The sequence below is a fragment of the Lolium perenne genome, chromosome 5 (genome assembly GCF_019359855.2).
Source record: "Lolium perenne isolate Kyuss_39 chromosome 5, Kyuss_2.0, whole genome shotgun sequence".
Classification (NCBI taxonomy): Eukaryota; Viridiplantae; Streptophyta; class Magnoliopsida; order Poales; family Poaceae; genus Lolium; species Lolium perenne.
In genome coordinates this window covers 165,722,172-165,736,703 of record NC_067248.2, presented here as the reverse complement: position 1 = coordinate 165,736,703, position 14,532 = coordinate 165,722,172, and the positions used below count along the sequence as shown (strand labels likewise).

The window sequence follows — 14,532 nt, the reverse complement described above, 5'->3', positions numbered from 1 at the left end:
AGAGATGCTCTAGATCTATTATGTCCCCTAGTATAGCCTGGGAGGAGAGCCGACCGACCGTGTTGCCATGCGTAAGAAGCCAGAGACACGCGACGAACATGCACACGCATGGACAACACGTACCCAACTCAGTTGGTTGGTGCACCAAGCAAAAAATTTAGACTTCCACAAAAGGTGTTTCGAACTCGAGTCATGCGACAGCGCACACGCGTGCGACGCGTGGCAATGCGGGCGGCGAAGGAGGAGTAGTAGTGCGCAAGGGTCCTTCTCTTCTCACTCAGTTGGAAGGACTAGAAGAGCAACCCTTACGACTAAACTTTATCCCCCAAAACTGTCTCCAAGCTGCCAACATGATGTGTCTTGAGATTTCAGAAATTGTAGGCTACGTAGGCTGCCTTACTGAAGCTGTAGCCCATCTAGATCTAACACAATATTGCCACCTTATATATTAATTTGTAGAATCTTTAGATGGAGTTGTGTACAATATTTATTTGTGGTCAATTCTCCGACTAGGTGAACTATGATACGTATCCATATGATACTGAACAAGCTTCTATCTTTCTTCATCCACACACTCTTATTATGCCAATGGTAAACGGATATAACTACGATTTAATAATGAACAAACTTTTTTCGTGGGTAATAATCAACAAAATTAGCTGGTTGGCAAAATGAAGTGCCTTTTTTTTCTTGAAATATGTTAAGATGAGCCATTTCGGTGTATCTACGCCTACTCCCTCCGTTTTCAAATAAGTGGACGTTTAGCCTCAACCTTTATCCATGAAAAAATGTATTTCTATATCCCAAATACAATTTAAGGTAGCAAAAAAAAAAAAAACTTCTCTCTTATCGCACGAAATCAAACCTAATAATACTCATCACATTTTATCTTCATTTTCTATATATGCTTAGCTTATTGGAGGTGATAGAATTAAAGATAAGAGAGATGGTGGTTTGTACCCCCAATACAGTTGTCTCCTCATTTGATAAGCTTTCTTGAAAAACCCACATATCCACTTATTTATGGATGGAGGAAGTAGGTGGTAAATTGGATTTCGCTCTTTTTCCATTTATTGTCACGATATATGTCAGCTTTACCCTACTATTTTTTAAAAATACAATATAAACACAAGTGTTTATAAATTCATACATACATTCACCTCTATAAACACGTTTGCACACCTACCCGTCATCAAATAATCACACAGGCACGCCAAGCCGTCCATCATCCACGTGTAGAAGATCCAGAGCACGCCCGTCCAATTTCCGTTTACCCCCCTACAATTTCCCCCTCTCGCTCTTCTACCCCCACGTTTTTTTTCTCCCTCTCTCTCGGGAAGGAAGAATCGCCCGACCTGGCAGCAGCACTCCGTCCTCTTCCCCACTCGGTCGGACCGCCCCGCCCGCCCCCAAATCTCGCCGGATTCCGCCGGCGCGCCGCGCGATTCCGCCGCCCGAGGTGAGCCGGCCTCGGATCCGCGCCCGCCCGCGCGCCGCCTGGAGCTCCCCGTTCGGAGCTGACTCTCCTCTCCTCCGCCTCGTTGCAGGATTTTCTTGGGCTAGCTCGGCGGAGCTCGCGTCGCGTTTCTCCGCCGGTGGGCGCGCCGCGGCGAGCCGCCATGGAGTACGGGCCCTCCGACAGCAGCGGTGAGTGGGGGACTGTCTGTTGCTCGGCTCCGCTCCCTCGTGCTAGGGTTTCGAATTCTAGGGTTCTTGCTTGCTTCAGCTGCTTGCGAATTGCTCGGGGAGAGGGGTTTGTGCGTGAGGGAGGACGAAAGGCCGCGTTTTTATGGGTGCTTTGTGAGGTTTTAGGGCGCGATTTCTCGGCGTGAGCTAGGGCTTGGGATTGCGTCGTGGCAGGCTGGTTAGGGTTAGGCCTATCGTCGGCTTGCTTGGGGAAATATTGGAGCTTTTCCCCACGGGTAGGGTTTTATGGGGATTTCTCGTTTAGGTTGTTGCTCTGGAATGTTCCTACTTGTGTGGGTATATGGTGTGGTGAGCTTGGTATGGTCTGGTACAGTTTGGGTAGTCTGAATGTGTTCAGGGGTTTGGCGACGCTGTTCGTCGAGGGCCGGTGTGACAGGGAGTTGCGCTCTCTTGACTTGCTTGGGCAAACGTTGTATCACATAGGAGGAGGTGGGCTGTGCATTCGATTGCTCTGGTGTCAATTGGTTACCTCTGGGCTGTGGGAATAACTGAATGAGATAATTGTGAAGCTGTGATGCCTCTGTGAAATCTCCCCAAGCTAGCAAACCCTTATCTAGGTTTGCCCTAGAGTTTGATTATCAACCATGTGTAAGTTTGTCTTGTAAGGGGCTTATTGCAACCATGGATTCACTTGCCTCAAACCAGTGCAAGAATACCCTTCGGCTTCACCTGGTTGGTCATTCTTCCCGGTCGCTGCACTGCATGCGCAAAGCCCCGACTTCTCTTTATATTACGTTTGCACTTCTAGGAAATTATTTTGTGATTAACACATCTTATACTTTGCAAATCGAAGTTAGTATAATCACACTGGTATCTTATGCACGAACAAAATGAAGGATAAGGAATACACAAGAGGCGCATAGAGCTCTTTGAAGAACATGATAGAGGCCTCTAGTCTATCATATAGTGTAGGGGAACTTGTATGCTACGGGAGCGTAGTTTGAAAAGGTTCTACTGCGTTACAGGACTCCAAAAACTGCAGATCACAGGTGTACCACGAGAGACGGTGTAATAGAAGCATCATCTATAAAGCGTGTGATCGTGGTCACAATCGTAAAATATCCTCGTGGTTAATCTAGGAAGTAGAGGATTGTCCTAGCATCACAGCGACAACGCCTCCCAAGGTATCTGCACAAATGGGTAATAACACCATGTATCACATTCACATCAATGATGCGATCTTCGCGGGAAGTGGATGGATGACTTGGGTGAATGCTGAAGACTCCCTTAAGAGTTATAGAAACACCACGTTATACTTTTAAGTATAGGCGAAAGAGCACACAGAGAAGGCCCGTAGTGGGATCGCATGATTGTGGGTCATGGCTAGGGCTGTCGAGTGGCTCACCCATGTGAAGCCCCTGTGCATGCGATCGGACTTAACATGGGGACACCCAGAATAACTAGCAAAACGATAAATAACTTTACAAATAAGTATCATGTCAGTCAATATTATTGATATTATTTAAGGAACATATTATAAAAAAATATGAACATGAAGAAATGTAATTATCATTCATCTCTATACCTGCCTCTAGGGCAAGTTGCTAACAGATTGTTGGACTTAGTGAACAGCATGATTTTTGATTCTGTTTTATGTTAATTCCTTGAACATCATGGATCAGTCTTGTCATACTCATAAAAACAATATGAGCTTCTTTCTGCTACTATCTGAGCAAGTGTGGATATTTTTCTGTTGTAAAGCTGATATAGGGACAGTTCTACAACTTGCACTAATTGTTGGTTCCTCAACTTGTGTGTGATTTACAGGAACTGATGATGATCTTCCACCATCATATCCGAATAATAGGGGTATAAGAGGAAGTGGGCGTGTCAGTGGTAATGGAAGAGCTATTGCTCCTGTCAGTGGCAATGGAAGGGCTATAGCTCCTGCTAGTTCATACCCTAGAGCACAGACCGATATGGAAACACAAATTCAACAGCTTGAGCAAGAAGCATATTGTTCAGTTCTTCGTGCTTTTAAAGCTCAGTCTGATGCCCTCACATGGGTTGGTGACACTAAACTTGTGCCTGTTCATTCAGGTGTTAGTGTTAAAGTATCATATGTTGTTTCTCAAAGCTAACCTTAGATCAACTTTATCTTTTTGCAGGAGAAGGAGAGTCTGATAACCGAACTTAGGAAGGAGCTAAGGGTATCAGACAAAGAACACAGGGAGGTGCTAAACAGGGTCAATGTAGATGATATTATTCGCAGCATAAGGTAGATTAGACAAATATTTTCGCCATTCTCTACAATGTTCATATTTTTATGTTTCCAGCACCCTAAATTCCTGCCTTCATTCAAATTAAGGGAATGGAGATCAGCAGGAGGCCACCAGGCAAGCATACCCAATAATCCTCAGCCTATACATCATGATCCTGCCCCTAGCCCTACCACCTCCAGTCGTAAGAGGCAAAAAATATCCCAATCAGTTCCTCCCCTAGCTGCACCACCTCCTGTAATGCATCCACAACAGATGGCTCCGGCACAACCTTCATCTTCAGCTAAAAAGGGACTCCTGCCAGGTCCTAATAAAGGCAAAAAGACAAAGCCAGTAAGCATATATTTCATTACTTCTCTTAAGAAAAAAATTGTTTGCTTTTTTTCTTGATGGATTTTCATGTACTTCCAGGGCCAGAAGATACCAGGGGGCTCTGCACTCAAGTCTGTGCCATCTTCAGCAGGTCCCAGCGGAAGGGGACCACAGATGAACAGAAATTTTCCTGGTCGCCCTCCTGCTCCTGAACCTTCACAAGGACAGCATCTTGATCCATTAATTAACCAAAGAGTCATGACTCGATGGCCCGAAGATAACAGTTTCTATGAAGCAACTATAACTGATTACAACGCAGAAAAGGTGTGCTTTTAGCTCATTAGGATCACTGTTTTGTTAATCCAAGTCCCAGCTTTTCTGAGGGATTCCATTGCAGGGCCTTTATGCACTAGTTTATGACATAAATACAGCTAACGAGACCTGGGAGTGGGTTGATTTTAAAGAGGTACACGACCATTTTTTATGTGGACATTCTGATAATTCTTCACATTTTTGTACTTCTCGGTGTTTTATTGTCTTCAATGTTGGCCCTAGAAAAACCATTTGTGTAGTAAATTTTTTTAGGTGCAAGCATGATGGCGAATATGATTACATGGTTATGCAGGATTAGCTTTCAAAACAACTACTGAGGAACATTAGCATGAACAATCTTGATCTTTTGACTCTTCAATAAGAACTAATCCAGTTTTAGTTGATGGTACATTGCCAACTTGGCCATGTGATCTGCACCCACATCTCTTCTGTAAAATGGGCCTGTATTAGTGAACTAAGGTAATGGAACCGATCTATTGGGATATGTAATTGGGCTGTGTTACTGTAGCAAAGTGTGCCAACTTATATTTACATTTACAAAATTTAAGCCATTCGATATGGTGGTTCTGATTGCCACTAGTGTGCTGCCAGGACTACCAACCAGTTAGCGTATGACTCCACTTTCTTGCCAAATTTTGGGCACATATTTTGATAACAGCTTGTGACTTGTATGGTTGCCCTTGAAAATTGTGCCAAATTTGTAGAACATAGTCTGGTACTCTAGTTCAGTTATCAGGAACTGATAGCTTGATTCAGATTCTAAGCAAATGTTTTTCATTTGGCAAGGGAATGTGTAAGCAACATCATAGCGTTTCACCATTGTTATTGTATTTTGCACATGCCTTACAATGTTTGTGTGCAGAAACGCTTGATTACTGACAGTTCCTTGGGCCTTGAGTACAGATGAAACCTGATGACATAATATGGAAAGACGGTGATCCAGGGTTATATCTGGGGGGTCGTGGTGCTCAAGGTAGCGGGGGTAAGAAATCAACTAGCCGTGGTATGTCCACGCCAGGCACAGGTAGGGGGAGAGGATCCCAGAAGACTATTTCGAGAAAGGACTTTCCACGGTCGCAAAATGGTGTTGGAAAGAGAAGTTCTGATGACATTGATATACTTCACACGGAGAGCCTCATAAAGGAGGTTAGTTTGAAGAAAGTTTGCTAGCCTCTCTGATCATAAATATCAGCTAACCTTGTACATCTCACATAGGTGGAGAGGGTTTTTAGTGTTAGTCACCCTGATCCCGTGGAGGTAGATAAGGCCAAGAAAGCGCTGAAGGTAAAGCTCGAATATACACATTCCTTATTTGATCAGGAAGCCTTTGGTTTTGACTAATTAGCAATGCTTGCAGGATCAAGAGCAATCGTTGATTGATGCGATCGCAAGGCTTGCTGAGGCATCAGATGGCGAAAGCGGTAAATACTGAATCATTGTTCCTAGACAAAATGGGAGGATCTTTCTGATGTTTCAGAAAGCTCTTAAGACTATTTCTATAGGACGATTACCTTTAACATGGTATCAGTTTTGGCTGTCATGGATGTATTCCCATCTTTCTTTGTATTCACTACTTGGTATATGATTATACCTAGTTTCCACTTTAGAGAGGTAGGATCCTTGTAACACATTGGACAGTTCTCCAGAATGTCCATTTGTAGATAGTGTTCCTGCTATGTGGCCATGTTGGAGATTTGAGGTCAATCCTTCATGGTTTACTGATTACAAATTCTGCATTTCCACACAGCAAAGATCAACTTTATGAGTTATGAGATGAACATTATAAATGTCTTGTAGCTGTGTACTTTTGACACCCTGTCATGTTTGGCACTCATTTCTTTTGGTGGGAACAGATGAGCGCAACCGAGGCCGAAGGATGGCGCCGTACACCGGGAGCCAGCATCAAGCCAACTATGCAGATGCTATGGCCGTTGATGGCGACCACATGGCTGCCTCATAAACAGTTGCTGAACATGTATACACAAGTCATTAGAAGCCTGCCCTGTTGTAAAATCTTAAGCTGATGTTTATTTAAAACTTAGCTCTAGGTTCAGACCATCTGGTTTTGAGAGGAAAACATTTTTTTTTTGCCTTTTTTGGTAGAACCGCTTAACGTGTTGTAAAGCTGCTCTGTGGAGCTATTGTCGTTCTTGTTATTGCACAAGTGATCTAATATCAGTGCATTAGTAATTCATTGACTTCAAGATTTGATTTGTTCCTTTTCAAGTTATTACTATCATGTTTATTCAGAAGTCGTATCTTAACATACATACTTATGTGACCATGTCAAAATCTAAAACAAAACAGACCAAGTCCTCTGCACGATATTTGCACAGTAATAGCCTGGTTACTGATTGGTACCGATCAAAGGAGGCAAGTCTTCACTCCCCACAAGGATGCAATTTTCTGAAACTGTGATCTCATTGTAAACAACACTATGAAAACATAAATGTATGCCAAGTCTACTGAATGGTGAAGCTTCAGTTCTACCTAGTTAATTAGCATCAAACTTTCAGACAGCTAGAGAAAATATGATGAAAAACAATGAATTTAGACATACTCCTTTCATAATCGATATATATATGTAGTTATTTGCAACCCAAATGCTGGCACTGCGTGCCCCAGTTTCTGCTGGACTGGGCTAGCGAGAGCCTTGGGGGCCTAGCGAGTGCGACGCCCTTCTCTCCCACTACCCGCTTCTGCGCCGTGCTGCCGCCGTAGTGATCGGCTCGTCCCCGCCGCTGTCGCGCAGGGCAGTTAGCCGTCGACGGAGCCTTCTGCAGTGGGTGTGCCCCGGTTCCGGGATCCCCTGTCCGCCGGCCATGGCCGGGTGGTAAGCAATCTCCAATTTCATTCTTGAATAGGAGCTATTTTCTAGGTTTCTTGTTAGTTGTTGGTACAATTTGTAGAGGACTGGAAAAACATGAGAGACGCTCTTATAAACTTTCCAGTAGATATGCATCTGCCAGGCATCTTATTGTTTGGGATGATGTTGCAGCAAACCAGTCTAGTGGTGTACTCATCGATTTTGAAGCCTGATTTCTTTTCTTTTGAATTAGGCATGCCAGGCATGTTCTTTTCTTCTTTCCAACGCTGAACTGCATCTGATTTTTTCAGAGGGATCTAAGGCCGGCAAAATGCTGGCCTGAACCATTTTCAGTAGCAGTTACCGAAATTTTATCTACAAAGCAAGTAGCAGTGCTGGAAACCAGAAAACCTAGAAAGGAAGAAAGAGGAAGAAGAAAAATGCAGGAGATCCTCTCAAGAGTAACTCTACAACAGGTGGCAAGGTGCATATACATGACACTCCTCCAGTCTCTAATTAGAGCCTTCTTGGCCATGAATGCGGAACTGCAATGTCAAGTTTATTCTGCGATTTAACTGAATTCCTCTAACTAGGTAAACTAATAAATAAAATAAATGGTAATTTGGGATATGGTAGCAGTCACTAGTGTGTGATTCAAAGGTACTCCTATTTAACTATTGATACCGAGTCCAGTCACAAATCTAGAAGTAGTCTCCAAGACAGGGAGATACTCGAGGTGTAAGCGACCGTGTAAAAGACGCGGAGGTTGGCAGCTCGGGGTGGCGATTGGGTAGGTGTGACTTTCTTTTGAAAAAAATACATTATTAGTTTTCCTGATTATTCAAAGTTTATGATTTTTTTTTTGTTGAGTGTGCTGCTATGTGCGCAAAACCAGTGCCACTTCATCCATCAAACCGTTTCAGGTCTGATGAGGGACCAAAGTCCCTTTCTCTAATAGCTATATCATTGATAATATACACTTTGCAGTGGAGGCAGTAGCTTACTGCAGGAACGTCAGGTTTGCATTTCTATGACTGTGGAATTAAGGTTTGGATTCCTGGTAATGGGAAAGAAGAAAACTCCCAAGGATTCAGCACCAAGCCTTTTATAGGTGTTCACCTACAAGCTGGAGGACAAGCATGGAGGATTCGCTGCAAAGATGAAGAAGAGGATCAAGCATGCCAAGGCTTGGTGGCGTCTAGCACATAAGCTGCAAGACATCAAGGGCAGGCTTCGAGGTGCCATGACAGAGAAGTCAAGTGCCCTGGAGGCAGTGCTTCTCATGCAAACCTACCAATCAAGCATTGCTTTTTACTAGGGAGGAGGATTTTGTGGGGAATAAGGAGAACCAGGAGAAGCTGATACAGTGGTTGATAGGTGACTCGGAACAGAGGAGCAAAATCGTCACAGTTTGGGGCATGCCTGGTGTAGGGAAAACCACTTTGGTTGCTCATGTGTACAACACTGTGAAAGTGGACTTTGATACTGCTGCATGGATAACTGTGTCAAAGAATTGCCACCTGGAGGAGCTGTTGAAGAAGATTGCTGGAGAGTTGGGTGTGACAGGTGATGTCGCTAGCATGGAGGAGAGAAGCCTAGGTTTGACCATGTATAACTACCTCCAGGGTAAGAACATGTTGCATGACAGGTGATGTTGCTGGAGAGTACATGTTAGTTTTGGATGATGTTTGGACTGCGGAAGTGTGGGCATACATAAGAAATGTCTTTCCTACTGGTTGCCCTGGGGGATTGTGTTCACATCAAGAAATCATGAAGTATCACTACTGGCAAGCACAAATTGCGTGCTTCACCTGGAACCGCTAGAAGCTTATCACTCTTGGGTACTATTCTGCAGAGAAGCCTTTTTGGAATGCTGAAGATAAAACGTGCCCTCTGGACTTGCAGAAATTGGCTCAGAAATTTGTGAGCAAGTGCAAAGGCTTGCCTATTGCTATTGCATGCATAGGACGCCTACTGTCATGCAAACCACCAACACCCACTGATTGGGGAAATGTGTACAGAGATTTAGAGCTGCAGTTGTCAAAAGATGTGATCCCTGATCTACATGATTCTGAAAGTCAGCTGGGAGGACCTTCCATATGATTTGAAGAATTGTTTCTTACACTGTGCATTATTGCCAGAAGATTATTCCATAAAGAGGAGGAAAGCAATGAGACACTGGATTGCTGCTGGATTCATCAGGGAGAAGGAGAACAAAACGTTGGAGGAAGTGGCAGAGGGGTACTTGACTGAGCTTGTGAACCGAAGTCTACTACAGGTAGCGGGGAGGAATGGAGCTGGACGGTTGAAATGTTGCCGGATGCACGATGTCATTCGCCTTCTTGCCGTCAACAAAGCCAAGGAAGAATGCTTTAGTAAAATTTACGATGGCTCTGGAGCATTCTCTGTAGATGCAGCACGTCGGATATCGATCCAGAGTGAGAAGCTTGACCACCTGGGTCAGTCTGGTACAACAAGTTTGCGTGCACTCCATGTTTTTGAGAGGTATATCAATATTGACCTGCTCAAGCCTATCCTAACCTCTTCGCATTTGCTGTCGACATTGGATCTAGAAGGTACTCGTATAAAAATGCTGCCTAATGAGGTATTTAACTTGTTTAATCTGCGGTACTTGGGACTAAGAGACACTGCTGTTGGAATTCTACCTGAAGCAATAGGAAGGTTACAGAACTTACAAGTTTTAGATGCTGTCAACTCAGATCTGTCGTATCTACCAAAGAACATCGCAAAACTTCAGAAGTTGAGATACCTGTATGCAGGTACTGTTGCTAGAGCAGTGGAAGCTAAACCTTTTGGTGGAGTTAAAGTGCCAAACGGAATACGGAACTTAACAGCACTGCAGGCTCTGCAATCTGTGAAAGCAAGCTCAGAGATTCTGTGTGAAGTCGGAGCTTTGACAGAGCTAAGAACATTTGCTGTCTCCAATGTGAAAACCGAACACTCTGCCAACTTGAGCAATGCTATCTTCAGGATGAGCCATCTTGTTCATCTGGAGATCGCAGTTCTGGGGCAGAAGGAGGTTTTGCACCTGGAAGGGCTTTGTTTACCTCCAACCCTTTCTTGGCTTGCTTTAGAAGGGCAGCTAGAAAAAACATCAATGCCCCAGGTTCTTTCATCTTGGTCCCACCTTAATAGCCTCACTCGGCTGCACCTTTCTCTCTCCAAAATCGACGAGGGTTCATTTTCTGGGCTGCTGATGCTGCGTAATTTATGCTCCCTGGCGCTGATCGATGCTTTTGAGGGGAAGAAGTTGCACTTCTGTGCAGGGTCATTTCCAAAGCTCCGGTATCTGTTCGTGCATAACGCACCACGCCTCAATCAATCTGAAATTGAAGAGGGTGCAATGCAATGCCTTGCATTGCTAGTGTTTAGAGATTGCCCAGAACTAAAGCTTCTCCCTCATGGCATCGAGCACCTTACATGCCTTGAGGAGTTACGTCTGGAAGAAGCATCAGAAGAGCTCCTGAATAAGCTTCAGCAAAAGGGAAACCCAAATGAATGCAGTGAAGATCTTTTGAAAATTAGCCACATAAGAAAGGTTACTGTTGAACTAACCAAGAAAGGCATATCTGAAAGGATCAGATGACTGCAAGATGTTGCAACTGCTCGAGGTAAGAGTTTACTACTTTCTGGGGATTGGGGATGTTTTGGACCCGGTCCTAAGCCGAGACAAGTAGTGCTCGGAAGAATATGTTGTAAATAAACATACTATCCCAGGCGTCGATGTAGTTTAACGCTCTACCCACACGGCACGCATTGGCGGCGCTGGGGTATTCCCCTGTATTCACGTGAGCAGATTTTTTATTTTTACATATAGTCAACTAGCAAGAGCTGAGAGCCCACACAGAAGCCCAACTAGAGATTGCTCCTCCATCGGCACAACGCCACGAACTGGTCGATCCACTCACACGGTCGCACCACGCGCACGCACGTCAGCAGGCGGGCGGCGGTGGCGGCGAGCCGGCGACCAGCGGAAACGGCGGAGCAGCAGCAAGCAGAGAGCGGCATCGAAGCATGCTGCAGACCAGGAAGCCACTCGCCAGGTGCTGTCTTATTCCCCTGGTCCCTAAGACTAGTCACAATGGGAAGTATCATACACTAGTATCATGCACATGATACTAGTTTATGATACTAACCCCACAATGCATAGTATCATAAGATAGTATCATAGTATCATCATATTTAATGTTTTGTAGAATCTCAATGCAAATGTGTGTACATGATGTGTTTGCCATTAAGTTTTCTAGTTTTACGTGCTATGATACGGTATCATATTATGATACCACTCTCATCTCTCACCTCATTAATTGGTGTGCCACATCAGATTTTTGCCAACATGGCATGCATGATACTACTTATGATACTCCCATTGTGGCTAGTCTAAATTTCTATTCTCCTAAGATTCGCATCGCATTCCTGCCTATTTGGTTCTCTTTTTCTTTTTTTCGAAAATCTAGGAGATTTCTGCCAGGACGCCTGCAGTAGTGTAGTCTGCAGGTCTCTAGCAGATTAGCATAGTTGCACCTAGCAAGTATCAATAGCAGTACCAATGTACCATTATATTAGTTGTTTGCAAGCTTTGTATACCAGCCTATTTTTCTGTAATTGACTGATTTCCCTGTAAACACCTAGATTATACTAGTAGATATAATTTCTTAGATGCAAGCTTTTAATTGACTAATTTTTCTGTTATGTAGATGAAGAAGAAGGGTGCTCCAAGCAGTAGCCTATTTATATTGTGGGAAAAAGCATCAAAAGCAAAGAAGACAGATGAAACTATGTTTGTATTGATTCTTCCAGTGCCACTGTTGAAGGAGTATTCTCCTCAATGAACTATGTCAAGAATAAGCTAAGGAACAAGATGGGTGATGACTACTTGAACAATTGTTTGGTTACATTTGTTGAGAGAGAATTCTTCAATCAAGTGAAGGATAAGGATGCCATCAATTGCAAAGTTATACTGTAATATCATCAATTCTTCACCCAAGAGTCAAAAGGTACTGCCTAAATGCAAATTTATTGCTGTAGTATTGACAATTATTATGGATTTGGGTTCTTAAGTATTATGTACTGTTACTTGAACAATTGTCATAGTGCTACTGAAAATATAGTCCTACTGAAATTGTGGCTATGTGTCTTATATATAGTGGTTGTTTTTGTTCTCAAATTTCTTTGAGAGAATTTTTTTTGGCAATGAATACACGGTCTCCAATTCCTGGAGCCGCCACTGACGGCACGTTGCACATGCTCGGCAAATCCCCGCACTGGAATGGTGCAATGTAATGGGTTTTTGTTTTCTTTTATTGTGCTCTATGCCTCTATCCGCTCGACCCCTTACCACTTGTTCTTGTTTTGCTGTTGCAAGGCTTCGGCGCATGAGTGGGAGGAAGGAGCAGGTGGTGCTCATGCTGCTCTGTACTCTCACTTGATCGTCGAGATTGTTGTTGCTCGGGACGGCAGCAGTTCAAGCAGCGCGGTGGGAGCACCTAAAATAATTTGTCCAGTAGCAGATGCAGCTTCACCAGGACTGTCCCTGGCGTCCTTCTTGTGATTGCCTGTTGCTCCCGTTGTGTACGAGCTTGTCGGATCTCGCATGCTAGGTGTTGGTTTCTACAGTTTTTTTTTTGGAGGACCAGCGTTTATTTGCTAGAAATGTATATTTGGACTATCTTTTACATGCATTTGCCATAATTGTTCGTTTGGACTAATGAATTAGTTTGCTCCAGTACAAACCCCCTTTTCCAAACTCAGACAAACTCACAAGCCACAACCCAGATTTATGTATGATAATAGCTTGGTGATTGATTGATTGTGAATTTGTGATCGAAGAAAGCAATAACATGAGTCTGTTTTGAGTGAGAGTTGCATATGGACAGCCGACCGTCTCCAAAAACATGAGTGGCTAAATTGTGGTCAAGCAAACCACAGAATTGGTGTGGTACCTCTCTTCATCGAGTGTAGATACTCCGTTCGTTTTTGGAGCTACATTGAAAAATGGTTGAGCATCCCCGATATCTAACCAAACCAATGGGGTGGTCTTTGTTGGATTATTAGGTAATTTCCGTGTGAGATTAATTACCGAAAACAACATGATTGATGCACAAGCATATTTAACCACACACATCAGACTAAGCACATGCATCAGATTTGAACATGGAACAAGTAGCAGTGCAAGGTAGGAGATGAAAAACACGTACATCGCGACCGGGAAGGTTGCACCAGCAGCAGCATCACCATGAGTATTGTTGATGTCGCCCATGGTGTAGTCGGATCTGTCGATGAAGCAGTCGAACTGGCGAAGAAGAGCACGAACAACAGCGAGCAGTCGCGCCGAGACGCTCCCCAAAAACCTTATTGCCCGTCTCCCGGTGCAGGATCTCAACGGACGGAGTTTCGGTGGCCTGCTTTCCCGGACGGCTGTGCACGCAGTTGCCGTGATTGGGAAAACTAGAGAGTAGCGCATCAAAAGGAACTTCGTGAGAGAGACGAACTAGAGAGTTCTGAGAGCTGTGTACTCTAGATCTGATCTGTCTCCTGGTATAGCCTGGGAGGAGAGCTGACCCGACCGCGTTGCCACGCGTAGGAAGCCAGGGACACGCGGCGAGCATGCACATGCAGGTCGACACGTACCCAACTCAGTTGGTGCACCAAGCAAAAAAATTAGGCTTCCTTAAGTGTGTCTCGAACTCGAACTCGAGTCACGAAACGCGACGTGCGTGACGAGAAGAGACGAGCCGAGCCGAGGCGGGGCGGGCGGAGGAGGAGAAGTGCGCGAGGGCTCCTTCTATTCTCACTCACTTGGAATGACTAGAACAACATCCCTTATATACCACTCCAACTCTCTCCCAACTAGCAATGTGGGACTAAACTTTGTCCCCCAAGGCTGTCCCAAGCTGCCAACGTGATGGGCCTTGAGATTTCAGGAATTGTAGACTACATGGGCTGCCTTACTGCAGCCCATCTACATTCAACAATCCCCCACCAGATCTCATATGCACATCATATGACACATTAGTTCCATTCACTGTTTAAAATACCTGCACTTCAGTGGAGACTGTTAAGTTGAACTTCCACCGAGGCAAGGTGCTACGCTTGACTACAACTGAACAATGGACTATGCCTTGAATTGTCAGT

At 44.3% G+C, this 14,532-nt stretch overlaps 1 protein-coding gene and 1 pseudogene across 1 annotated transcript; both read left to right on the top strand.

Annotated features, from left to right (window-relative positions):
- Positions 1-1,313: 1,313 nt before the first annotated feature.
- LOC127300520 (protein EMSY-LIKE 3) lies at positions 1,314-6,775 on the top strand. Its single transcript, XM_051330648.1, has 11 exons — positions 1,314-1,459; positions 1,548-1,647; positions 3,475-3,713; positions 3,816-3,925; positions 4,016-4,259; positions 4,338-4,562; positions 4,636-4,704; positions 5,475-5,717; positions 5,787-5,855; positions 5,929-5,992; positions 6,425-6,775. The coding sequence occupies exons 2-11, from the start codon at positions 1,620-1,622 to the stop codon at positions 6,529-6,531; spliced, it is 1,398 nt and encodes a 465-aa protein (XP_051186608.1). The 5' UTR covers positions 1,314-1,459; positions 1,548-1,619; the 3' UTR covers positions 6,532-6,775.
- Positions 6,776-7,393: 618 nt separating this feature from the next.
- Positions 7,394-13,106, top strand: LOC127303725 (disease resistance protein RPM1-like; annotated as a pseudogene).
- The last annotated feature ends 1,426 nt before the right edge of the window (positions 13,107-14,532 follow it).

Coding starts and splice junctions, on each gene's coding strand:
- LOC127300520 (XM_051330648.1), top strand. CDS start 1,620: ATGGAGTACGGGCCCTCCGACAGCAGCG. Junction 4,563..4,635: donor CTGATTACAACGCAGAAAAG/GTGTGCTTTTAG, acceptor ATTCCATTGCAG/GGCCTTTATGCACTAGTTTA. Junction 5,856..5,928: donor AGGCCAAGAAAGCGCTGAAG/GTAAAGCTCGAA, acceptor CAATGCTTGCAG/GATCAAGAGCAATCGTTGAT.